This window comes from Mirounga angustirostris, unplaced genomic scaffold (genome assembly GCF_029215605.1).
Source record: "Mirounga angustirostris isolate CCGP_5_RB_7025 unplaced genomic scaffold, mMirAng1.0.hap1 SCAF_13, whole genome shotgun sequence".
In the NCBI taxonomy this organism is placed as follows: domain Eukaryota; kingdom Metazoa; phylum Chordata; class Mammalia; order Carnivora; family Phocidae; genus Mirounga; species Mirounga angustirostris.
Genome location: NW_026991721.1, coordinates 610,336 through 634,459, shown reverse-complemented (window position 1 = coordinate 634,459; position 24,124 = coordinate 610,336). Strand labels below are relative to the sequence as shown.

Genomic DNA, 24,124 nt, shown 5'->3' with positions numbered 1-24,124 from the left:
GGGCTGGCCCCACGCGTGTGCGGGAGCCCCGCTGCAGGCACGGGGCACATGGTGGGGGCCCACGGCCATACAGGGTCTGTCTGGGCAGCCCCCCAGAGGCTCAGGGCAGCAACAGACACAGGTGGGGGCTGTCGCCCACGCGCTTTATTAAGATGCACCCAGAGCCCGCACTGGCTCCGCCGTGGAATGTGGACGGTGGGGCGACAGCCTCGCCTTGAGCACCAGGACCAGCGGTCGGCCCTTCACCCCCACCCCCACCTGCGAATGACCCCAGCCAGGGGAGCGCTGCTCTGGAGAGTACGTGGGTATGACAAGCTCCTCCCGCCCCCAGCCCTGCCTGCGTGGCCAGCACTTGGCGCCCTCCTCCAGCACGGTGTTCGCAGGGCTGGCTGAGGGTCCTGGGGGGGTGTCCAGGGTTGGTGCTGAATCCTGAGCAGGAGAGGCAGGTGGGGGCGTGGTCACCTCCCCCGTGGGCTGTGAGGCAGAGGTGGCAGGCAGCGGGCAGCCTACGCACAGTAGGTATCCGCCTTCACCACCTGACAGTACATGGTCATGGCGAAGGTCAGACCCAGGATCTGCGGGGACACGAGGGGGCTGGGCAGGACTGCTCCAGGAGACCACGAGCACAGAGGGGTCCTGCCCATGGACCCCACCCCACAGTTTCCTCCCTGGATGGCCTGTACCCCACTTCTCGGGAGGCCTCCCCCAACTGGCAGTTCAGGTCCAGCCCAGCCACGTCCCCCGAGCCTCGGCACGGGCACCCTGGGGACCCCTAGGGCTCGGCCCCCAGACCTGCCTTTCAGTGTGGCCACTGTGGTTCTGCTGGTGGCTTCAGGGCCCAGCGGCTCTGTGCCCCTCCCTCCCTGCCTGTCACCCAACTGGGACCACCTCTGACAGTGTCTGTGTGCACTGCTGCGACCCCCATCGACCTCTGTACCCCAGGAGCGGGGGCTGCCCTCCGACACACTGGCCTCGAGCTCCCCCACGGTGCCGACACGCAGGACTCCACGGGGGCTGGGAAGCCAGGATCGGGGGCACCAGGGCCTGGGCCGCCCACCCTCACTCTGCACCAAGCCATCCCGTGACCACCACCCACCACAGCTGCCAGGCGTGGGCCGCAGGAACAAGGCTGGCCTGCCTGTCCCTGGCCCGTCAGGTCGCCTCCCCGTGGAGTGGCCCCGGACCATCCCTCAAACCCCACCTCTCAGCCACATGGGCCTGAGGCGCTTCCACCGAGTGCCGGTGAGCTAGGCTGCTAGCTGGGGGCTGGGGCTGGTCCAGGGGGCTCCTGAGGCAGGCCCTGCCCAGCGTACCTGTATCAGCGCCGTGCACAGCCCGAAGATGCCCACAGCCAGAAGGTTCTCCTGGAGCCACATCTTCACGGTCTCGTAACACGGCTGGGGGAAGGGTGCACGTCACAGGGGCCACGAGGCCACCCCCTCCACCCCCGGGTCCCGGATGCGTCGGGAGGGTAGGTGCTCACCGCCTTCCACCAGGTGCCAGGTGCGTGAAGGCCACAGCCCTCGCTGAACTCCAGGCAGCAGGAGTCCGGCACGCGAGTGGCGTTATAGACTTCGAACCAGTCGGTGTAGTTGGAGACCCCGCAGCAGCGGAACTACAGACAGGCGCAGGGGCTGGGATGGTTGGGGAGCAGGCGGGTGGGGCCTGCCCCCCTACTCGGCACACCCGCATCCCCTCTGCCTCCGCACGCACACAGACTCACGTCGGTCTGGATGATGCTCCAGGCGTTGGTGAGGCCCACGTTGCCTGGGGTGCCATATAGGTGCAGGCCCTTCTTGAGGTCCCGCTGGGCATACCTGTCGATCTGCAAGTGTAGAGGGGTCGGCAGGGCCACCCCCACGGCCAGCTCCACCTCCCTCGTCCAGACCCCCGGCACCTTGTGCCCACTGTTTCCCTCCTTGGAGTCCCCTCCTCCCAGAAGCCCCCATCCCTGTGCCCAGGCCCAGGACTTGGCCCCTGCCTGTCCCCGCCCCTGGGCCCTCTGTGGTGCTGAACACCGCTGGCACTAGAGTCCGGCACCTCAGCTTCAGGTACAGAGACAGACGGACACGTACAGAAACACCGAGCGCGGTCTGTACATGCGGGTTGTGAGTACACGGCTCCGTCCGTCCGCTCGGGCCCAGAAGCTACGATGCCCCAGTGGCGAGGAGCACGCCGGCCCCCGGAACTCGGTTCCCCAGACCGTCCTCCAGTGAAGGAACCAGGGCTCCTGGAGAAAAGGCTGATTCCAGGGCTGGGGCAGGACACGCCCAGCTAGGTCTGGGGGGCGTCTAGCGCCAGAATGCACACCGAGGGGAGGATGCCAAAGGGACCCAGGAGCCAAGCAAGAGCTCCCAACGGGCAGAGGTGCGAAAATGTGAGCAAAATAAGGGACACGGGTCTAGGGTACAACTCAGAGTACAAAACACATGTAAATGAGCAGTCAGTAATGTAAGTAAGTAAATGGGGATGGGGGCTTTTCCCTGCCCAGCAGACACGCAGTCCAGGACAGTAAGGAGCTCAGCCAGAACACAGCACCGCACCCCTGCACCCCCACTTCTCGGAGGGCCAGAAACCTCCCAAACCTCCAGGCCCGGCCTCTGGTGGCTGCGGTTAAAGCCGGGTCTTCCAGTGAGTGGATGGCAGGGGCCACCGTCCACCCGCACAGAGCATGGGGCTGGTGACAACCATTCCCAGCCCTGCCCAAGGCCTTGTCACCACAGCACGGTGGCCGCCAGCCGGGTGGGGAGATCAGAGCCCCCACACCCGAAGCTGGGGAGGGCGGGGTGGCCGAACCTTGTCAGTGCAGGCGAAGAACAGGGTGGTGACGGTGGCCTCCAGCAGGAACACCAGGAGCAGCATCACAAAGAACTGCAGAGGAGACCTGGCCTTGGTGACTTGGCCGCCCCGACCCCCAGCTGCCCCCCAGCCCTCCGCGAACCTCGGACAGATGCCCCAGTGCTGCCGGGACGCACACCGGGTCTCCGGCCCCCAGAGAGCAGCGTACCACCCTCATGCCGCCCCACCTCCCGCGGACCCCTCCCTTCTCTGGAGGGGCTCTTCTCGCTCGACTGACCGCGGAGCACAAGCCTCACACCTGCCGGCACACGTGTGCTTTGTGCCCGTGTCCCCCTCCCTGTGGGCGGGGAGGAGGTCAGTCTGTGATGACCTTGAACCCTGGGGGTCACCGCCACCAGAGCACACCCACTCAGGAAAGACCACGGTGAGGGGACAGCCGCCAGGAGCCTGAGAAGCCCCACCCGACTGCACAAACTTTGCTGGGTGACAGCCTCCCACTCAAGCACCCCCAAAGGCACAGCCCCGACCCTGCCATAGAAGTCCCAGGCCAGTGGAGCAGCAGAGACGGCCTGTGTCCACCCCGCCTTTCCTGCAGACGTGAATGGGGCCCAGGCGGAGGGAGCGCGCCCTGTCCTCTCCTGAGGCCCCCATCTGGCCTTCCCTCAGTGCGGGCCCAGGATGCCCCCAGCAGGCCCCGGGCTCTGACTCCCGAGTCTCCCTGTGGGGACGGCCGGGGCTGGGCCCCGCACACACCCTGCAGCTTCCTTCCCCGGGGCAGCTGGGGACCCAGCCACACCCCCACCTGCTGCTCTGAGGGATCAGAGCCCCAGGCCCTGATGGGAGCATCTGGAATGTGCTGGACACCTGGGGAAGCTGCACGGACTGGGGGACATGCCCTCCGAGGCCCCACCCTGGGCAAGGGCTCCTCAGGCCGGATCAATTTGAAGGGGTGACTTAGGACTTGAAGCTGCTGGAGGCCTTTGCTAGACCTAGTAATAGGTGCAGAGCCTGACCCCGGGGATCCTTCCCCTTCTCAATTATCTGTGATTAACGTTCCTAAAGACGGGAACACATCCTGCCTGTAAATCTGTCTCCAAGGCAGAGGTGGGGACTGTGAGCCTCTCAACAGAGGGTCCTGGGACGGGAGCTGGGGAGGGGGTCCCAGGAAGGGTGTCGCAGAGCAAACAGGCCCGGTACCGGCTGGAGGGGCCCCACCTGGCACTCGTGTGGGGGGGTGATAAGACATGTGTCCTGTCAAGGGAGGCCTCCACTAAGCTCTGGGCAAGCAGCCCCCCGGCACCCAACCCCCCACAGCCCCAGCCTGGTCTGGAAGGCCCCAGCAAGGCCCCTTGGGGCTGCCACAGGCCATGGCCATGACCTGCTGGCCCTGCGGGGTCAGCACAGGTAGGGAGCAAAGGCCCCAGAGGTGAAGCCCACGTGCAGGGCGCACTCACGGTGAGCAAGAGGCACTTGTTCTCCTTGATGGCCCCGATGCAGCCCACGAAGCCGATGGCCATGACGAAGGTGCCGGTAACAATAAGCAGGTTGGCGGCCGACAGGGACGGGAAGGAGGACGACAGGGTGGCGAAGTTCCCCTGGGTGGCAGCCAGCCAGATGCCAACACCCAGGATGCCACAGCCTCCCAGCTGGGACCGCCGGGGTAGGGAGAGAGGGCAGTGAGGCCACCATCCACACATTCCAGACCACCCCAGAACAGACCCCTGTGGCCACCCAGAGTGGCATCCCATGGGCCCCGTGCACCCTCGCCCACCCTGCCAACCTCCACGGCCAGTCACCCCTCCTAGTCTTGTCCCAGCACCCAGCCGATTCCCCCACAGCCACAGTAATGGGGACCCCAAGGTCCACACCTATGGCCGTGGGGAGGATGTGGTCTGAGGACACTCTCCACTCGGGTCATGAATGGGGTGCCTGCCCCTGTCCCAGTGACATGGTGAGGCAGCCAGGGCAGGGGGCCCAGGGCCCCCCCAAACACCACCCCTTCAGGAAGCATCCCCTTCTCCCCCAGAGCCTGGCCTGCACCTACCCCACAGCCTCTCTGGACCTGAGAGTCAGGGAGATGACTCCTGGAGACCCTGCTGGACCACACGCTCCCCTCTTACTAAAAAAACCACCTTCCAGTGGGTGGCCACAATCCCCATGGGCCCCCCTGGTGTCCCCAGCTGTCCCCTTCTAAGCACAAGCCCCAGGGCACCCACCAAGCCCCAGCGTGGATGCCAGCACAGGACAGCGCAGAGAACCTCATCCCTGGCCCTTGCTGCCCTTCCCTCTCAAACACTGGAACTTTTACTGAATTTCATAGTTGTTCCTTATTACAAACACAATTAAAATGAGAGGAAGAAGGGCGAGAAGGCAAAGTGGTAAAGAACCCAGTGCGGGCCCGCGGCCTTGCCTGGTGAAGGGGACACCCAGCCTTGGGGGAGCAGGGATGGGCTAGGGCTCTGGGTGGTCTCAGGAATAAACAGGTGCAGGCTTGGGGCAACAAGCCCCACAAAAGCTGACCTGGTCCCCCAAAACCTGGGCTTCGGTGAGACCACTTGGCAACCAACACCTGCTGGGCCCTGGGGAAAGCCAGGCGGCTTTGGGGACCCCTCCCCACTCCTCACCATCTGGCCTGGCCCCCATGGCCTCAGCCCCCAGGGCTCTCCTGGGCACAACACCCAGCCCTTGGAGTGATCACCCTGCATGCCCAGGACAGGCTAGGTCACAGACTCCAGGGTAAACAGCATCCAGCCCTGCATCACCCCACAAAAGCTTCCTGAGCCTAGATGGCCAGACTCCCACCCCATTTCCCAGACCAGTAAACTGAGGCTGGGAAATGAGCCTCCCAACCCAGTCAGTCGAGCCAAGGGGAGCCAGGGCCATCCACACACAATGCCTCCCCAACAACTGGCCTGGTTCCCCAAGCCTGGCAGGGACCCCATGACTCAGCAGGCCCCACAGGCTCTAAGACCCTTGCCCAAGGAGGCCTCACCGGCCAGTCAACCTGGCCCTGGGATGGGGGTGGGGCCACCACTCGTTTCTCCATAACCCATTGGGGAGTGTGCACACCATGCATTAAACCAGGCTGGCAGGAGACTGCAATTATGGGGGTGGGGGGACGCAGCTCCCAACCCAAGAGCATTAGGGGCTACGGCTCCCGGGGTGTGGGCAGACACCAGGGGCTCTGGCCCAGGCCTACCAGCGTCTGGGATCCCTCTGGGCCTTGCCAAGGGCAGGAGAGTCCCCAGCTGAAATGCCCACCACCATCCAGTGGGGGTCCAGTCAGCCCAGGGTGAACATGTGGGTCGTCTCTGGCCCTCCTGCCCCTCTTTGCACCTTTCACAGAAACAAGAACTGCGGTCTAGAAGTTATAAACACCTCTTTTGAATGCTGCTGGCTCAGGGCAGGGTCCAGGAAGCTGGGGTCATCCTGCTTGCTTGAGCCCCTCCCCAGAGTAGGGTGGGGGTCTGCAGCTCAGGCAAGGGACAGGGAGGGGGCAAGGTACCAGGTTAGGGGGACCCTGCTGCAGGGTACTAACCACATGGCCCTGAAAGTTCCCAGAGGGCCCACCATGGACAGTGACAAAAGCCTCTGCCTGTGGCCTCCTGTGAGGCCATCTGCATGCAATGACCAAACCCAGGGCCATGATCAGGGGCCAGGGGGCCAGGGGAGGCTGCCCAGACGAGGCTCAGAGGTGGGAGGCCAGTGGGGGCATCCACCCGGAGGAGTGGCCTGAATTGCCTCTGGGCCCTGGGTGTGCACCCAGTGTGAGGAGCCAGCTGCCCAGCGCGGGTGGGGGAGGGGGAGACGACACAGGTGACGTCTTCACTGCAGAGCTGGGCTTGGGCACAGCCCCGGGGCAGTTATGGAGATGTGTGTGCACCCCCACCTGTGGGATGGAGGCAGGCCCCCCACCAATGGCACTGGCACTGTCCGAGGTGCTGACCCCAGGCGGGGTGGCCAGGGGGACATCCAGCGCCTCTGGGCACCCCACGCCCGCCTGTGGGAGGCACCACTCAACATCACGGGGCACAGAAGAGGCTGGGACAGGCTCTGGCTCATTCGATCTTCCCACCCAACCTGCAGATAAGAAACTGGGAGCCGGGGGGGTTTCTGGAGCTATGCCCCACCCCGTGTCCCCACAGTGTGCCCACTGCCTCTGGGATCTCCAAAGCCCCAGGGGAAGCTTGAAGCTGGGGCCGCCCAGTGGGGTGCTGTGCACAGAAGGGACACCGTGGCCGAGGACCCGGGTCAGGGAGGGCGTGAGGGTGGGCCACCTCCCTGTGGGGAGGGACACTGACCGGCTGCCATGCCCAGGCCTCACGCCAGCCTGTCCCCCACTGAACCACGCAGCCCCCACTCTGAGCCAATCATGTCTCCGAGCTGAGCCCCCAGGATGGGGCCTTGGTGGGTGGGGCCGTCTCCTGCGGCAGGTCCCTGAGCAAAGGAGACAATGACTCGTTCTTTACAACCTGACTGCCTGCCTCAAGGACGTCGGCAGACGGCTCCTGTCAGCAGGAAAATGAGCCCGTCTGAGCTCCCTTGTCCCATGGGGACACATGGAAGGGCATGGGGAGGACACAGGGAGCAAAGCGGCTGTGGGGGGTGGGGACCAGTCCAGGTTCCAGGGGACCGGGGACGGGGCTCCTCACCCCCAGCACTAAGTGGAAACGGATTTCCTTAATTAACTCTGTTCACGACGTCCCACCTCCACCCGGAGACGTCAGGAGAGACCCACGCTGGGACACACACACGGCCCGCTGCCATGGGCAGCCCTCGCCGGCACCATGTCGCACGGGCTCATGTCACAGACATGCTGCCCTATGGCTTGTCCTGCCCACAAGCCCCAAGGCCCTCCGTGTTCAAGCTTGTTTGCACAGACCAGTCACCAAAAACTCAGACACACACACTAACAGAATGCATGCACACAGTTAATAAAATTACCTGTAATTTTGAAAATGTTTCTGCGTATGCAGCTTTTAAAACATTTTGGCAGGAAAATTACAGCCTCCAAGTGCAGGAAAAAAACAAGGCCCGTTAGACTCAGACACAGAACATCAAACACAGCATAAGTGGGGCTGAGGTTCCTGGGAGGCCAGGACCCCACCCCAACCCCACGGCTGCCCAGCCCCGCTCTCTCACTGCCTGGGGCACTGGCTGGACTCTCCTCCCAGCCACACAAAAGCCCAGCTGGGTCCCAGGAGCAGACCCGCTGACCGCCTGAGAGAAGGGCCCAGCCCTCCCGTTGGGAACCCCCATCCCTGCCCTGCCATCATCTGTGGCCTCCCTGACCCCCTCCCGTGCATCTCGAGCATACGCCTTATCTTCTGTCCTCACCTGTCACCAGCCCCAGCCCAGTGCCTGGCTTGTGCCCGCCCCCATTCCTGCTGTCCTTTTTTCTTGTCTGTGCATTTTTCAATTTGGCCTAGGACTGAGGGTATAGGGACCACATGGTCTGAGATGCCACCCCCGCCCCCAGGCCCATGAAGGGGCAGGTATCAGGTGGCCCTCTGCCACTGCCCCTCCGGCCAGCAGATGGCGGGACAGCTGGCCACGTCCTTGGAACACAGTGGAGGGCTGGGTGCCTGCAGGGGCCAAGCCTGTGCCCAGAAGCCCCTCGCCTGGCAGCCAGCACAGCCTTGGGGTGGGGGCTGGGCATGGCGAGGTGTTTCTCCCCTCCCAGCCGAGAACAGCCACGAGGGGACCCCATCTATACACGTTCAGGAAGGGCAAAATGTGTCCGCCGTGCCAGAAACCAGGTCTGCCCCAAGGCAGGAGTCAGGGAGACTGAGCGAAGGGGCTTCAGGGACCTTCTGGGCCGACAGAAACGTTTCCTACCTTGACCGGATATGGTCACCTGGCCGTTCGCTGAAAATCTATGCAACTGCCTGCCGTTCATGTTCTTAAACGCCAGCAAGCCCCCACACCATCATCAGCCCCGTTCACTGACCCCCAAGGCTCGGACACAAGGAGACCAGCCCCAGCCCGTCAGGGAGACAGCCCCACTGACAGGACCCCCTGAAGCCAGTGTCCACGGGGAAGGGGTTGGGCAGGGAACAGAACAGGCCTGGCCGGCAGCTTCAGGAAGGTCCAAGTCCACCCTCAAGGGCGAGGAGGAGCTCACTGGACCACAAAGGGGCATCCAGGGGACAGATAAGAACCCTAGCAACAGGGGCACCTGCTGGCTCAGCCCGTGGACCATGAGACTGCTGGGGAGTCTCACCGGGGCCCCCTAACGGACCGCTGCCACCCCCAACCTATCGGGGAGCCACCCGCTCGGCCACACACACACCTGGTTCCAGCATCAGCGCTCTGCCTGCCATCCCCGCCGTGGATGGCGTGGGGGTCGCCGAGCCAGACCCAGAGACTGGTACTGCCACCACAGAGCCGACCAACATCCCCAGGCCCCGAATCCCCGTCTGTCCCATCAGCCAGCTGCTGGCCCCAAGGAGGAGAGTGTCCTGACCCTTGACCAGGGCAGCCAAGCACCCCCACCCCCAGCTCCCTGGTGCCCTCCAGACCCAATCCCATCACAGAATCTGCCTGCCCTCCCTCCACCCATCGCAAGGCAGCCCGCCCACCCCTACTTGCAGGCAGCAGGCCACCCCTGCTTTACCCTGCCGCAGAGAGAAACAAGCCTGGACACGGGGACGCGCCCAGCACCACCAGGAGGCCGCAGCCGAGAGCCACAGGGTCCGGGACGCTCACTGGCCCTGCCTTGTGACCTCCCAGCTGCAGGGAGGACTGAGGGGGGAGGTCATGGCCCCCAGCTCTACGGGGCCCTTTGCCACCATGTGTCCCCTCCTCCACCAGTCTCAGGGGCCTTGCCCAAGGGCCAGTGACAGCCACCCACTCAGGCCACCCACTCGGACATCATCTGCAGTTCATCAAAGGGGAAAATCCAGGCCCCCCTGAGGTACAGCTGGGGCAAGGGAGACGCCAGGAGACCCCAAGGGGGCAGGATTTACCCAAAGTCCTATGGAGGCCTGGGCAGCAGGAAAAGGCAGGCAGGGCTCCGACCCCCACCCCAGCCATGCAGAGGGACCCTGACCACAAGTGCAGGGAGAGGCAGCGCCGCGCGCAGCCCAGGGGCAGGAAGGGGGGTGGGGAGGGACACCTGCCAGGGGAGCAGCAGGAGGGGGCCCTCAGCTTGGCTGATCCGAATCTGGGAGGAGTCGGGCAGCTGGCCAAGGGGGAGACACAGAAGCACCCTGACCTTGCTAGGCTCAGCCCCGCCTCCTCCCAGGCCCCCCCCGGCCCCCCCCCCCGGGCCACCAAGACTGCCCCTGGGGGAGTCCTGAGCCCTCTGCCCCAGAGCAGGGGAAGGGCAGGAAGAGCACCTCCTTCCTCCTCACCCCCCCCGCCGACCCTGGGGTCTCCACCTCTGCCACCGTGGGGGCCTGAACAGCCCCAAACCCTCACCCCGCGCCTGGCATCACACGGTACACCCCACCTGTTCCCGGGTACTGAACGTGGATGGGGCTCCCGGGAGACACCCCCGGCCCCACCGTGGGGACCCTGGCCCTACATCTGTGCAGGCCTCAGAAAAGGGCCACTGTGTCCCTGCCGGAGCTGTGTGTCCCCAACAAAGGCCCCAGCTGCTGCGGGAAGGCAGGAGAGGCTATAAGGGTCAGTTGGCTCTGGACTCTGAGGGGCCCCGGCCACCAGCCCCTGTGTCCCTCTCCTCCTCCGGGTGGTGCCTGTGCCTTCCCAGCCCCCCGCCTCAGGTCACCCCAGCTCCAAGCCCTGGTGACAACACGTGGGCCTGTTTCCTTCACTGAGACAAGCCAGGGACTCAGCCCATCCACACAGGACCAGGCAGACCAACGCCAGGACAGACAGGTGATGACTCTTTCCCGCCCCACGAGGACCCACGGCTGGAGGCCTCAGCCCTGCCTTCCCAGACCCAAGCAGGAGCCCCCAGGGAAAACCCACCAAACGGGGCACATAAATAAGAGTCAATTATCTGCTGAGCCTGCCCTCCCCACTCCCTGCCTCCCCAGGCCCAGTCAGGAACCCTGGTCTTGGCCAGAGGCGCCCTAGGGGCAGGGAAGTGGGTGCAATGGGGACAGTATTGCTGGAGGAGCAAGGGGTCAATGAGAGGGCCTTGAGGGGTCCGCCTCCAGCAGAGTCGAAGCCCGGAGGTAAAGGGGGGCCAGGCAGGGCTTGGGGGACAGGAGAGCCAAGACAAGGGTGGGATGAAGTTAGAGAAGTCACAGCACCTTGACCTCTAAGCAGGTGTGAGGGCTGGTGCCCTCGGGACCCCTCACCTCCCTGCACCCCTCCCCCCATCTGCACCTGCAGCCTGGACTCCTGCCCCCCCCCACCAGGACCCCCCCGCATCCACTCCCTCTGGGAGCCACACCCGGGACAGGCATGGCTGCCCCACCAGACACAACTCCCCCCATCCCACCCCAGCTGCAGATGATGACCTCCCCACTTGCCAGGGCAAACGCTGGCCCAGCACCTGACCTGGCCTGGCCCTGTAGGGTGGGGTCAGAGGGACTGATGCAGGTGAGTGTCTTGAGGTCCAGCCCTCTGGGACTCCCCTCCCACAACCTCAGTCCTGAGCCTTACAGTCAGCTCCAGTGGGGAGACTAAGGCATGATGCTCAGGGGTCTCCCAGTGACAGTGGGAAATGGAGGGGGGGGCCAGCACCCCCAGGTAACAAAGGAGCTGGGGCCCCAGGGAAGGGTGCTCTAGCCTCTGCCCCAGCCTAGTTGGCACCTCCAACCGGGACTCAGCCTCCTGACCATTCCCACCACGCCTCGCGAGTGCTTCCTGTGGGCTGTGGGCAGGCCCGGGTGCCCCTCTCTGCCCTCCGGGTCTCAGACCCCAGCTGGGCACCATGCTGGGGCAGGGACGGGCCCAGGTCAGCAGCAGGGGGCCAGCTGGCTTCTCTGGAAAGTAGAATGTGGAATAAAAGGGAAATGGATTGTGCAGCCCAGGAGGAGCTCCCAAAGGGGTTTCTGATCCACCGCAGGGATGGCAGAGCGTGTCTGTCCTGCAGCTGCCACGGAAGCTCCTTCAGGCTTCACAGGGCAAAGACAGCTCAGCCTGGGGACCCTTGAGGGGTCGCCTCTCCTTCTGCCTGCAAGCAGCTGCCCAGACCACTGAGGAGGGCAGACAGGGAAGAAGCAAGTCTTGCCCACCTCCTGGGACCTGCCCCCCGCTGCCCCCCGCCACCCCAGGCGCTCCGCCACCTGCACCTCCACCGGTCAGGTCTGGCCACCCGCAGTGACATGCCCACTCCGCCAGCCACTCGGTGCCAACCACACTGGTGCCCACTGCAGCCGCTCCACATCCCCCACCAGAGAAGATGCCCACCCCTTCATGTGCTGGGCCCGGGCTCCAGCTGCCCCCCGCCCCTGCTCTGGCTCCTGGCCTCACGGTGCTTCACCCTGGGCCTGGGCCTCAGCCCTGCCAGGAGTCTCTTGTAGAGAACAAACTCTTGGGGTGACCGCCCCTAGCAGGAGACCCCTGGGATCACACCCCTCAGGCAGCCCAGGCTGGCTGCCCCTCCCGGGGCCCCCTGACTACCCCCACCACAAGCTGGGAAGAGAAAAGCACAGCCTAAGAAGGAAAGGACGAGCAGGATTCTGGGCATTTGGCCTTAACTGAACTGCATGCAAATGAGCATGCAAAGCACAGCCTCCTTGTGGGGTCCAGAGCCCAGGCCATACCCCCTCACTCCTAGTTGTGGAAGGAGGATTGGCTTGAGAATTAACGATGGAGCAGGGAGTGACCTTGGCATCCTCTCTCCACTGAGCCTCCCCTAGCCCAGCCAGGGGAACCCCAGCCTGGGCGGGCTTGTTCCGACCTGCTCCGGTGGGACAGCAGCCACAGCTGGGGCCTGCCATGCTCCCTGCAGGTCTGGGGCCAGGGCTGGGTGGCAATTCTGTCATCTCCATCATCCTCCCCACCCACCCACCCTCGTCTGGAGGACAAAGCGGCCACCTCTGACCCTGGACACACACATCCTGTCTGAGCAAACCCAACCCACCTCAGCAAAAGTTATGGGCGCCCCGCACCCCGACACACACGCGCGCGTGCACACACACGCACACGCACACACATTCGCACCATGTAGGAAGAAGAGCCAGTGGGGAGACCAGACACCTCCCCAGCACACCTGGTGGCCCAACATCCCGCTCAGTGTCAGGCCCAGCCAGAGAACTCACTGGTGCACACACACCCCCTCTCCCTTTCCGCAGGGCCTCCAGAGACTGGAGGGGACCACCTGGCCCCCGACAGCCCCTTGAGGACCACGATCCTTGGGCCTATAGGTCAGTCCACTTGGGGGGGGTCGGCTGCGCGGGGTGGGGGGCACCAGAGGCTCAGCGCACTGCCGGCCACGACCAGCATTCGAACCCCGGCGCAGGCGGGCGCAGGGCCTTGCCGCCCCATCGGGCGCGCAGGTGCGGGACACGGCCGGCCTCAGGAAGAGAGGGACGAGGACGCGGGGCAGCGGCCCCGAGGGCAGAGCCTCGGCCAGAGCCTCGCGGCACCGGAAACCCGCCCCACGGGCCCGGCCAGCCCTGGCCCGCAGCTGGGGCAGCGACCCTGGGCACACCCCCCCCCCCCGCCCGTCTACGTCCTGGTGTCTCGCCCTCCATCCCCGCTGGAGCAGCGACTCTAGGTTCGCCCCCCGGCCCCCGGCCCCGCCGCCACTCACCCAGAAGAGCAGGTTGAAGGCGAACATGAGGAACTTGACGCCCTGGAGGCAGCCGCGCGCCATGCTGCAGCGCTTCAGCTCTAGGAGGAAGATGAAGGAGAGATCCAGGTAGAAGACCACGTACTTGTTGCCCTTGGGCGACGTGTAGCGCGCCCGGGCCGCCTTGGGGCCGGGGTTGGCGTGCGGGCCGAAGAAGGGGCCGCCGTCCCCGCCGTCCCCGCCGTCCCCGGCGCCCGCGCGCCCGCGCAGACTGCTGTAGCGCCGGAAGGGGCCGCCGCGCGCGAAGCCCGGCTCCTTGCCCTCCGGCGACGGGCTGCGCCGGTACGTGGACTCGTCCGTGCTCGAGCGGCGCATCGCGCCAGGGCCGCCGCCGGGCTCAGCGCCCCGCGCCCACCGCCCCGCAACGCCGCATCCCGCCCCGGTCCCGGCCCCGCGGTGGCAGCCGGGCGCGCCGCTCCGCTCCGCCCCCCCCCGGCGGCGGCCCCGGACACCTGCCCGGTCCCCCGCGCCGCAGCCCCGGCCCCCGCCCCGCGCCCGCCCGCCAATCCGCGCCGGCCCCGCCCCCGAGGACCCCTCCCCTCCTCGCCGGCCCGGCCCCCGCCCCGCTCCCTCCGCCCCGCCAATCCGCGCCCGCCTCACCCGCGCACGCCTTCCCACTTCGCCGCACCGCCCTGCGGACCCCTCCCCTGCCCTCCCCTCCCAGCCGCGCAGCTCCGCAAATCCCACTGCTCCGCGGGCGCCGGCCAATCGCGGCCCCAGGGCGACGACCCGACCCCGCCCTGCCCCCGGCCGCTCCGCCCGCGCTGGCGCCCCTCGCTCTCGCCTTCCGCTGGCCCGGGAGGAAGATGCTCCCGAAGGGCAGGGGAAGCGTCGGACGGGGCCGGGGGCCTGGCGCCGAGGGCCAAGGCCCAGGCAGGTCTCAGCCCCCGGAACGAGGACCCCCCCCCAGCCTTCCGCCGCGGCCCCACTGCCCCCCGCCGGGCCTGGAGACCTCCGACCGCACTCGAGATGCAGAGCGCTATGCAAATGAAGGGTGACCCAGTTGCTTTCTGGTGATGACCTGGGGCGGCTTCGACTTGGGTTCCCCGCCCGGAGCTAGACAGCAACGTAGCCCAGAACACTCCCTGGGGTGCGCACTCTCCAGCAGCTTCTCCCACCTCCAGCCTGGGCGGGCGACTCCCGCTGGGACCCCGGAGCCCCCGCAGCTCACAGCTTGGATGGGAACAGGCCTCTGTCGGGACAGGAATCAGCCTAGGTTACCCACCCTGGGAGGAGGGCGGGGGCGGGGGTGGAGAAACCCTTCTGAAGGAGGAGAGGGGCTGCCCGAGAGGGGCTGGGGCAGGGAAGGGCAAGTGGGGAGGGTGCCTAGGAGGGTAGGTCACTCTGCAAGAAATGGGGAGGCTTTCAGACTCACAGGGAGGGGCCGGAACACACAAGAGGGCAGGGTGATCACTAGGCACCTGAAAACAGGCCCAGACCTCAACTCCCACGGCAGCTGGCTTGTTCACTGGGCCAGGGCGCGCTGACGCTCCCCTGGCCCTGCTTCTCCAGTTGAAGGGCCCGCTTCCCCAGCATGTGACAGTGCAGCCACACAGAACCCGGCACTGGTTTAATGCTCTTGAATTACTGGTAAGTTTTGAGGGGGCCTCCCATTTCATTCTGCACCAGCCTGTGCTAGAAGTCAGACCCTGCACCTCCCAGACACATCCAGCCACACTCACGTGCAGAGGGGAGAGAGCTGGGAGGGAGAGGAAGAGGGGAATGGGAAGGAGAGGGGAAGGCGGAGGGGGAGGCAGGGGTGCAGGGGAAAGGATACTGGCAAGGTGACAAATTGAGAGACTGAGTGGTGCGGGAGGCAGCAGGTCGGGGGGCGGGGGGGTGGTTGTGCAAGCAGGCTGAGCAGGACGGTCTGGAGGGCTGGGGGCCCAGCGAGGTCTGGCAGCCCTGCTGGGCCCTGAGGACCACCAGCATCAGCCCTCTGCCGCCCCCTGCAGGCCATTCCTAGACCAGCAGCTCAAGTCCTCAGAGCAGTGTCTGAATGCGGTCCCCCCCCCAGAGCAGAGCTGGCCCTGGCAGGGAGTGGGGACAGGAGAGTCCCAGAGGCCTTGCCCATGTCGCACGGCTGGCCAGCCTGGGGTTTCCCATGGCCCCCCTACCCTTTCCTCCCCCAAGTGTGCTCTGGTGTGTCTGGGCCCCAGGAAAGGGACACAACAGTGGCCCCGTGGAGAAGCAGGCAGCCGAGGGCCCCCACCCAGGCCCTGCAGAAACCTCTGCCCACAGCTCTGCTCGGGGAACAAGTGGCACCATCCAGACCCCAGCGCCCCCTTGGCCCAAGTCAGCCAGCTCCACAGCCAGTCCAAGGATGGACACTCAGGGATGTGCACATGTGAGAGCGTGGGCTCAGAGTGCAACTTGCAGCACATGTGGGCCAAGGGAGGATGCAGGCTGAGCAGGCCTCACCCCACCTCACCCCTGTGCCCCACCAGATACCACCCCCCTGTGCAGCACCCCTACAGGCCGGGGTCAGACACATTCAGGGAGGCACCACTGGGCCTCCAGGGACATAAATGAACCTGCTACCAGCTCATCAGCTTTGTCCTCCTCAAAGTGGGGGGGGGGGGGGGCAGAGGTGAGTAGGGAAGGGATGTTGAGAAGCAGGAGGCTGTCTCCCTTTGGCCTGGCTCCCAGGGCAGGGCCTCTGGGGATGAGGAAGCAGGTTGACCAAGGCTGGGAGGAGAGCAGACATGGGCAGGACTCCCCATGGAGCCCCCAGGCTCACCTCTCCACTCCATCATGCTGGAGTGGGGCAGGGAGGGGGGCAGAAGGGGAGTTGGCCTGGGTTCCCACCCTAGGCCCCAACACCCCCCAAATCATCCCATCTACAAAACCCTGCAGCCACCCACAGGTGAGCGGGAGAGTCTGATCTGAAATGAAATTGAAAAATTCATCCAAGGGTCCTGGGGCCAGCTGGAATGAGGACACAGGTGCATCAGAGCTGAGGCCAGGTGGGCGCCCTGTCAGATCAGGGACCCTGTCCCCAAAGTTCAACCTCTCCCTCACAGGAGTCCCCTTCCTCCAGCAGGTGGGGGCCCAAGGAGACATGTTCAGGAGATGGCATCCGAATGGCTCGGACCGTCTGTTGCAGGACCAGGCGAGCATCCAGCTGGCAAGGCCCCTGGGCCAGGAGTGGAAGAGCCCACGAGGCAGCACAGGTTGGCCCCACTGCTGCCCCACCAGACAGTGACATACCTGGGCTTGCCGCGGGAAAGAAGCCAGGCGGTGCTCGGTTCCCCTGAAGGTGAGCCAGCAGGTGGACCAATGGTCAGTGCAGCCAAGCCAGGCTGGAGCCCTGTGGAGGAAAGATGGGCACAATGGAGCCCACATGTACCCTCTGCGGGGCTCCCAGAGGCTGGGCAGGCACCTCGGGGATGAGGAACAGCCCTCCACTCAGGACCAGGTCCCTACAAGGGCTGGAGAGGGCAGCTGGGGGACTGGTAGGGGTGCACTGCCAGACTCAGGGGACCAGAACAGGGGCAGGGGGGGTTCAAATAGGGCTTTGCTCCCAACCTTGGGTCACTCGTCCGGAGATGCCCAGGGGGGGAGGCAGGTTTGCACACAGACACAGAGACAGCACGCGTGGGGTCTGTGCGTACAGAGAATATACGTGTTCAGGGCATGTAGTGGTCATGGCATGGTCCCCAGAGGTCCAGCCTTCGGTGTCCACTCCCCCCGAGATGCCCTGCAGCCCAGCCATTCCTGGGCTCCAAGCAGATAGATGCCCTGAGCCACCAACCTCACTCTCTCCCCACCGAGCTGGCTGGTGATGACTCACCAGGCCCCTTCCCCTGCCATCAGCATTCATGGGAGGATTCTGCGCTCCCCCACCAGCCAGGGGCTCTGAGGAGGGGACCCCAAGCTCACGGGCAGGGGGGTGTCTGAAGGCATCCCAGTCAGGCCCCCCACATCTCACTCCTCAGACCAGGTGCTCCTTGCAGCCCGGGGGTGGGGCAGGCAGTCTTCTCGGCAGCTCAAGGGCAGGAAGGGACTGCAGAGATTCAAAACATCACCATGGCAGGTGTCCACGCCCCACACACTCATCCTCTCATGGGTGCCCACTGCTGCCAGTCCACCCCGACCTACGTTTGGAGCTGGCGAGAGGCCAGTGAGCAGACGGAGTTCTGCAGGTGACCTCATACCTGTCCTCCCCAGAACCTCAGTGAGGAGAGGATGCACCTGGGAGCCCTCGGCAGTCCCTGTGCCCAAGGATGAAGCATCCAAGGAGGGGTTTCAGGCCCAGAAAGTAGCAAGGGCAGTGGGGGGAGGAGGAGGGTGGCAGTGGAAGGAACACACCTCATCCACTTTCCTTGATAAGCCCCCTCTCCAGGAGCTATGGAGCCCAAAGCCCACAGCAACATTCTAGAAGCTAAAAACCATGCATCATACCCCACCATGCCCCCACACCCCAAGACCTAGGCATCGGGGGGATGGGCCTCCCAGGCAGGGCCTAAAGGGCAGATCCACCAGCAGCCCCCAACCCCCTTGGGCCCCCCAAAATGAGGAAGTCCCATAGCCAACACCAAGCCAAGGCTGGAGGAGACCACTGCCCAGCCACACTCGCAGCCCTCACCCCCAAGGCAGCCCATGGACCCTCCATGAATGACCTCTAGCCCTCCCGGCCCCACAATGCTCCTCCGTGAGTCCAGAGCCTCCCACTCCCATCTAGGGCAGCCCAGACACAACCCTGCAGTTGGGGCAGGATGCAGGGACCAGACAGGACCACAGCTGGCTCCGTCTCTCACCCAGGCCCGGCCTCCTCCTCCAGGAAGCCTCCCTCCCCATTCTCTGTTCTGGGCTTCCTTTGAATGCAGGGTCTGACAAGCCTGCATCCCCCGGAATGGTACCTGCAGCAGGCAACAAGGACAGAGCTGAGGGAGAGCTCCAAGACAAGCACACCTACAGTCCTGGGCTGGGTCTTCTTGACTCTCCAGGGCTCTGGGGTGGCGAGCAGTTGGGGGACCCCAAGGGAGCAGAAGCCATGAGAAGGCCATGGGCACCTACCTGGCCAGACCAAGGTCCCACTCAAAGAGGAACCACCCCAAAAGCCGAAACAAAGATGGGAGGTTGCCAGTGGCGTGGCGTACCCAGCTGAGAGGCAGCAGGGGCCTGGCCTGGGGGCACACACCCCAGCGGGGGCAGATCAGCGGGTAGAGGAGAACACAGCCACCTACCCGGGGCCCCAGGCAGAGCGGGCTCTGAGGCAGCTCTGAGGAGCCAGGGAGGCCCTGCCAACGCAAACAGTCCTGTGGTGTCGGCCTTCCTGCTGCTGATCCAGCCCCGCAGGCCCAAGGCCCACCCAGGCCCCCACCGTTGGGGAGGGGCGCACACCCCCCCTCCCCCACAGAGCCAAGGCAAGGCCAGCTCCCCACAGCCAAACTGGAGCCTCCGGGGCTGGGAGACACCCACTCCAGGGGAGGGGTCCCCAGTCTCTCCTGGGCCCAGCAAGGCCAACCCCCACCTCAGGGTCTTCCCCCCACATCCCTGCTCCTCCTCCCCCTCCCCCTCCCCCTCAGGTATTTCTCTGCTGGAGGTGGCAGTGGAGAGGACACCATCAGGACCCCGAGGGGGCCGCCTTTCCACCCACCACGGGCCCTGGGAGCACCCTGCCTCAGGCACCCACAGAGTGTGCCCGCCCGCCTCCAGGCCACCAAGACCCCTATGGAGCACGGCCACATGGGGCCCAGGCTGCAGGGCCGGCAGGCAGCGCTGTTCCCAAATGCCCTGAGCCCAGGCTTGTCCACAGGGTGGCCAGGTGAGGGCCAGCGAGCCTCAAGCATGCCTGCAAACACCACCAGGCCAGGACTACTACTGGTACTGCAGGCAAGGAACCCCATCTGACCCTGGGAAGGCGTCTGAGCGTGTGTGTTCTGGGACCCCACCCCACCCTGCACATCTACCCAAAGCAAGACGGGCTAGGGGCCAAGCCTGCACAGCCAGGATCGGGACCCTCCAGCTGGGCAGCTTCTGGTTCTATCCACACGGTACAGATGGAGAAACTGATGCCAGGACCCACGGGCAGGGTCCGCTGACGCCCCGTATACAGGGCAATGCTCTGGGCCAGAGCATCTCAGCAGCAAAGTCTTGAACCGCTGAGCTCGCCTTGATCCCTGCCTGCCCTGCAGTGACCCTCTTCTGGCAGGAAACGTGGCTCACGGGTTCCCAACCACATGTGAGCACAGCCCTCCCTCCCTCCCTAAGCCTCCCGCCACTGGGGGCAGGATACCCCATTCTCGAAAAACTGGCACTCTCCCTCCCCGGAGGCCTGGGCCACATCTGTGCTGACACTGCACACAGAGAGGGGAAGCAAGGGCCCCCCCTTTCCTTGCAGGCAGGCGAGGCCCCCCCCGTCCCTACTCCCCACCAGTGCCCTGGGCCCCCATGTCTCCCTCCTGCCCACCCTGAGGAGAGCCAGGCCCAGGGCCCAACTACTCCCCCACAACACACACAGAGGGACACGGCCATCCAGGGCAGAGGCAGGGGGCAGGGCTGACCTCTGAGGCTCCCAGTGTCCCCCGGTCAGGGCTGAGCGAAGACAGGGTAGAGACAGAGAAGAGGACCAAACACCCCAAGGGGCCTCGGCGCACACCTGTGTTGAGAGCATGCACACAGGCTGCGGGGAGAGGGGGCAGCCGTGATGCTCCCCATGCCCTCTCCCTGGAAATCAGGGAGCAGAGGGAGGAGCCCGGGAAGAGGAGGCCACCACCCCCCCCAAATCTACACACAGCTCACAGAATTCCAGGAATGTCAACTTGGCTCTGGCCAGGATTAGGGAGGGAGGCTCATTCCCCTCACTCTTTCGGAGTAAACAACTGCTCTGGGCAGGAGCATGGGTGGGGCAGGCCCTGGGCCCCTCCTCCAGGAAGCCTTCCACCACCACCCCCAGCTCCCTAAGGCCCACCCGCTCACAGCCTGGATCCCCTCCCCTCCACTGGGTCCCTCACCTCCACCGTTGCCAGCAGCCTCTGCCGCTGAGCCTGGGTCTGACCCCAGGCCACTGTGACTCAAGGCCCCCTATCCTGTCCCTCTGTCCGGGGACAGGATGTGCGTCCAGCGGGGGGGGGGGGGGGGGCGGCGGCGGGAGGGGCAGCTGGGAAGGGAAGCAGCCTCACTCGTGGCTCTGCACGTGGCAGTGTGGGGGATGACAAATGCACTGGGCAGCCTGTCCGGGACCCAGGCAAAGGTGGGGGCACAAACTCCAGGCAACGGGCAGCTCTGGCCAGCCGCACCCAGGCCCCAGGGAACCCTCTGGCTCCCTCCCCCTCAGCTAAAGCCAGAATCTATCATCCACCTGAGAGGGCGGGTAACTGATGCCTGGGACTCAGCACAGGCCCCACTCACCCCCAGCAGAGATCCAGAGGCCCCAGGCCAGGGAACCTGACCAGGCCCCTCCCACCAACACCCTGCCTAAGTCACAGGTGCCACATCCCCCCCCACAGCCCAGAAATTTACCTCCTCCAGGGAGCCTTCCCTGCCTCTCACTGCACACTGATCTCCCCCCAGCCTCCAGCCCCGGGATCAAGTAGCTCACCTTACCCCATTTCCAGAGACACAGCCTCACCTTCCTTTAAATCCTCTGTGGCTCTTGCCCCATCACCTCTAGCCCTACCACCTGCTCTGGCCCTAGCACAAACTTGTGGCCTGGACCTGCCCCGCAGGTATGGCCTCCAGGCCTCCATCCAGGGGTTCCTTTGCCAGGATCAGTCCACTCCCTTACACACACTCGGGCTCTCTCCTGGTAAAATCGTGCTCTTCAAGGTTCAACTCAAAAGGCACCTCTTCCATGACGCCCTCCCTGACCACCCTCTCCAGCCTCCGCCCCTTTCTGAGTCCTCAGAGGCCGGACGCCCCCAGATCACGGGTACCCAGCACAGCCTGGCCCGGGGTGGGTGCAGACCCCGCCCGCACCCCCCCCAGACCCTTCCTCCGGAGGAAGGGAGGAGGGACGCGAGCCGAAGCGGATCGCTGGGGCGCTGCGGGGAGAGGACCTGCCGCTGAGCCCGCCGCGCCCTCCCGCCGTCGGGGCTGCAGATAACTGCCCGGCCGGGACCGACACCGTGCGAGCGCGCGGGCCGGGCCACGGCTGAGAACCGGACCGCCAAACTCAGCCCCAGAGATCCCCCCCGCCCCGGGCGCGCGAGGGCAGGGGCTCCAGGCGGGGAGAGCCTTCTCCCCGGCCGGGCCAGGAGGGGCGGCGGGGAGGCTCGTCCGTGGCCGCCCGCCCCCGCGGGCCCCCGCCGGCCGCCGGCCAGCGCCTCTGTAATCCCCGCCGCGGGTCGCCGCGCCCCCGGTCCCGGCCCCGCCACTTGTTGCGGCGGCTCGGCTCGGGGCTCCAACTCCGCGCCGGCTCGGCTCGGCTCGGCCCGGCCCCAGCCCGGCTCCGGGGCCCGGCTCGGCGGCTGCGGGGAGCGGGACCCCGGCGACATCCCCACCGGCGGGCGCGGTACCTGAGCGCAGTCCGCCCGCCGCGCAGCTGTCAGTCATGCGGACACGAGGAAGGCGAACCGCCGCCGTCGGGCCCTTTCGGTCCCGCTAGGACGCCGTAGGCCGGGACATACCAAAGCGGCGGACGGGGGGCGCCGCCTGCTCCGGCCGCGGCCGCGCGGGCCCCGGGACCCCCGGCCCGCGCGGAAGGAACCCGGCCCGGCGGGGAGCGCAAGGCGGCGGCACCGGGGCCGGCGGCGCTGGCTGGGGCGGCCGGGGGCGGGACGGGGCTCCCCCCCCGCGCCATGGACGCGCCCTGGGCGGGGCCGGCCGCGGCGGAAGCTCAGCGCGATCGGGCAGAGCGGGCGCCGCGCTGCTGCCGCCATGATCATCCCGGTCCGCTGCTTTACGTGCGGCAAGATCGTCGGCAACAAGTGGGAAGCCTACCTGGGACTGCTGCAAGCCGAGTACACCGAGGGGTGAGGCCCGCACCGGGCGGGGGTGGGGAGCCGGGGTCGAGGGGTCCTCGCCTGCGGGGGCGCGGGGCGACGTCTCGTTCGCGGGTCAGGGGTTGCGGGGCTCAGGGGCGGCGGTGGGGGCCCGGGGTAGAGGGGCCGCGATCCGTGGGGCGTGGGCGCAGGGGCAGAGGGCGAGGTCGGGGGCCGCGGTGTGCAGGTGGGCTCCTGCTGGGTGCGGGGGCGAGGGAACGGCGGGCCGGCTCTCGCGGCCCTGGCCAGGCGGCGGGCGCTCGTACCAGACTCCAGGTGACGCTGCAGGGGCTTCCCCCCGCCCCCCAGGCTCTCTGCCAACCCTCCTCTACTGACCTGCTCGCAGGAAAGCGTTGCCACCACCTCGCCCCGCCTTGCAGTTTAGGGAGAGGAGGGGAGTTGGGCGTCAAGCCCCAGTATCTTGGCACTTGTAGGTGTCCTTTGGGAAAGTCATGGCACCTGTCCACCTCAGTTAAGCGCTCTGCTTCCTCCCTGGCCACCTGCTCCCTAACCTCTCTCCGCTGTTAGACCCACCCCTGTCCCCCAAACCCTCTTGTCCTGTGGGACGTAGAACAAGCTTCCTGGCCACACAGCCGCCAGTAGCGGGTTGTTCTGGGGGCTTTTTTCCTGTCCCTGCCCCTCAGCACTGCAGTCACCACCAGGTTTGTCTGAATCTCTGTCCCCTCGCACAGGTGGACTCTGGGCCCCTGTGTGGACAGTCCCTTGTGCTGATCACATTTGAACCCTGGGCCTGGGGTGTTTGGGGGTGAATCGGGCAGAGGCCAGGGCTGGGCTGAGTGCTCATGCCAGGTCTTGATGAGTCTGTGAGAGTGACCAAGTGTGAGTGAACGGCTGGAAGCCTGCACAGGACACCTCCCCCCCCCCGCGCGAGATGCCCTGGGCAGGAACCAACCAACCTGGCCTCCTCTGTCCCAACTTGCCATCTCTGCACAACCGAGCAGTGCTGTGGGAATTTTCTGGAAGCCTTTAGGGGGACTGGGCTGGGTCCCAGGCACACTGACAACTCTAATTGGCTTGAGAAACCAGAGAGAGATGGCTTCCTGGAGAGACTTCCCTCCCTGACATGTGGCACGGGCATGCGGCGCAGGGCCCTCTGTCCCCCCAGGACTGCCTGGATGAACAGGGTGTGGTCTGCTCCTCTCACCACAGGGATGCCCTGGATGCGCTTGGCCTGAAGCGGTACTGTTGCCGCCGCATGCTGCTCGCACACGTGGACCTGATCGAGAAGCTGCTCAACTACGCACCTCTGGAGAAGTGACGTGTGGCGCCCGCCGCCCGCCGTGCTCACCCGGGGCGGTCGGCGCCTTGCCCCACTGCATCCTGCCCGCCGCCTGAGGGTGTGTCTCTGCTCTGGAAGGAACTGTCCAGTAAAGGTCTTTGTAGAACCATGAGCAGATCCTAACAGTTGGCCTGGCTTTGGGTGACTCCCTGCCTGCTGGTGTTTGTGTGTCCTGCCTCGTGCCTGAAGCTGCTTGGGGTGGACGTGGCTCTCGCTGCCCAGGGGGAGGGAGAGCCATCCAAGTGGCAGCCATTCAGCAGGGGTGGGGGGGTCTCCTTCTGGAGTGTGGGCTCTCACAGGTGCAGACAGCCAAGAGCGCTTGGGTTTGGGGCTCCGGGACCCTGGCACGCCCACCCCCAGGTCCTGGGTGCTCTGTAGGCCAAG

At 65.8% G+C, this 24,124-nt stretch overlaps 2 protein-coding genes across 10 annotated transcripts; one reads left to right on the top strand and one right to left on the bottom strand.

Moving 5' to 3' along the window:
• Positions 1-118: 118 nt before the first annotated feature.
• Positions 119-22,175, bottom strand: TSPAN4 (tetraspanin 4). 9 transcript variants are annotated; one of them, XM_064575969.1, is made up of 12 exons: positions 21,976-22,130; positions 17,396-17,519; positions 17,042-17,117; positions 16,724-16,823; positions 14,535-14,705; positions 13,475-13,554; positions 4,254-4,445; positions 2,797-2,871; positions 1,724-1,825; positions 1,484-1,615; positions 1,314-1,397; positions 119-575 (listed from the first exon to the last, which is right to left on the bottom strand). In XM_064575969.1, the coding sequence occupies exons 6-12, from the start codon at positions 13,535-13,537 to the stop codon at positions 507-509; spliced, it is 717 nt and encodes a 238-aa protein (XP_064432039.1). In that variant the 5' UTR covers positions 13,538-13,554; positions 14,535-14,705; positions 16,724-16,823; positions 17,042-17,117; positions 17,396-17,519; positions 21,976-22,130; the 3' UTR covers positions 119-506. The 9 variants fall into 9 exon arrangements, with proteins under 9 accessions (XP_064432039.1, XP_064432036.1, XP_064432035.1 ...); XM_064575966.1 differs by lacking the exon at positions 14,535-14,705 and having other exon boundaries at positions 17,307-17,519; XM_064575965.1 differs by lacking the exon at positions 14,535-14,705.
• A 97-nt stretch (positions 22,176-22,272) lies between these two features.
• On the top strand, positions 22,273-23,863 carry POLR2L (RNA polymerase II, I and III subunit L). The gene is made up of 2 exons (XM_045892980.3): positions 22,273-22,431; positions 23,611-23,863. The coding sequence occupies exons 1-2, from the start codon at positions 22,337-22,339 to the stop codon at positions 23,717-23,719; spliced, it is 204 nt and encodes a 67-aa protein (XP_045748936.1). The 5' UTR covers positions 22,273-22,336; the 3' UTR covers positions 23,720-23,863.
• The last annotated feature ends 261 nt before the right edge of the window (positions 23,864-24,124 follow it).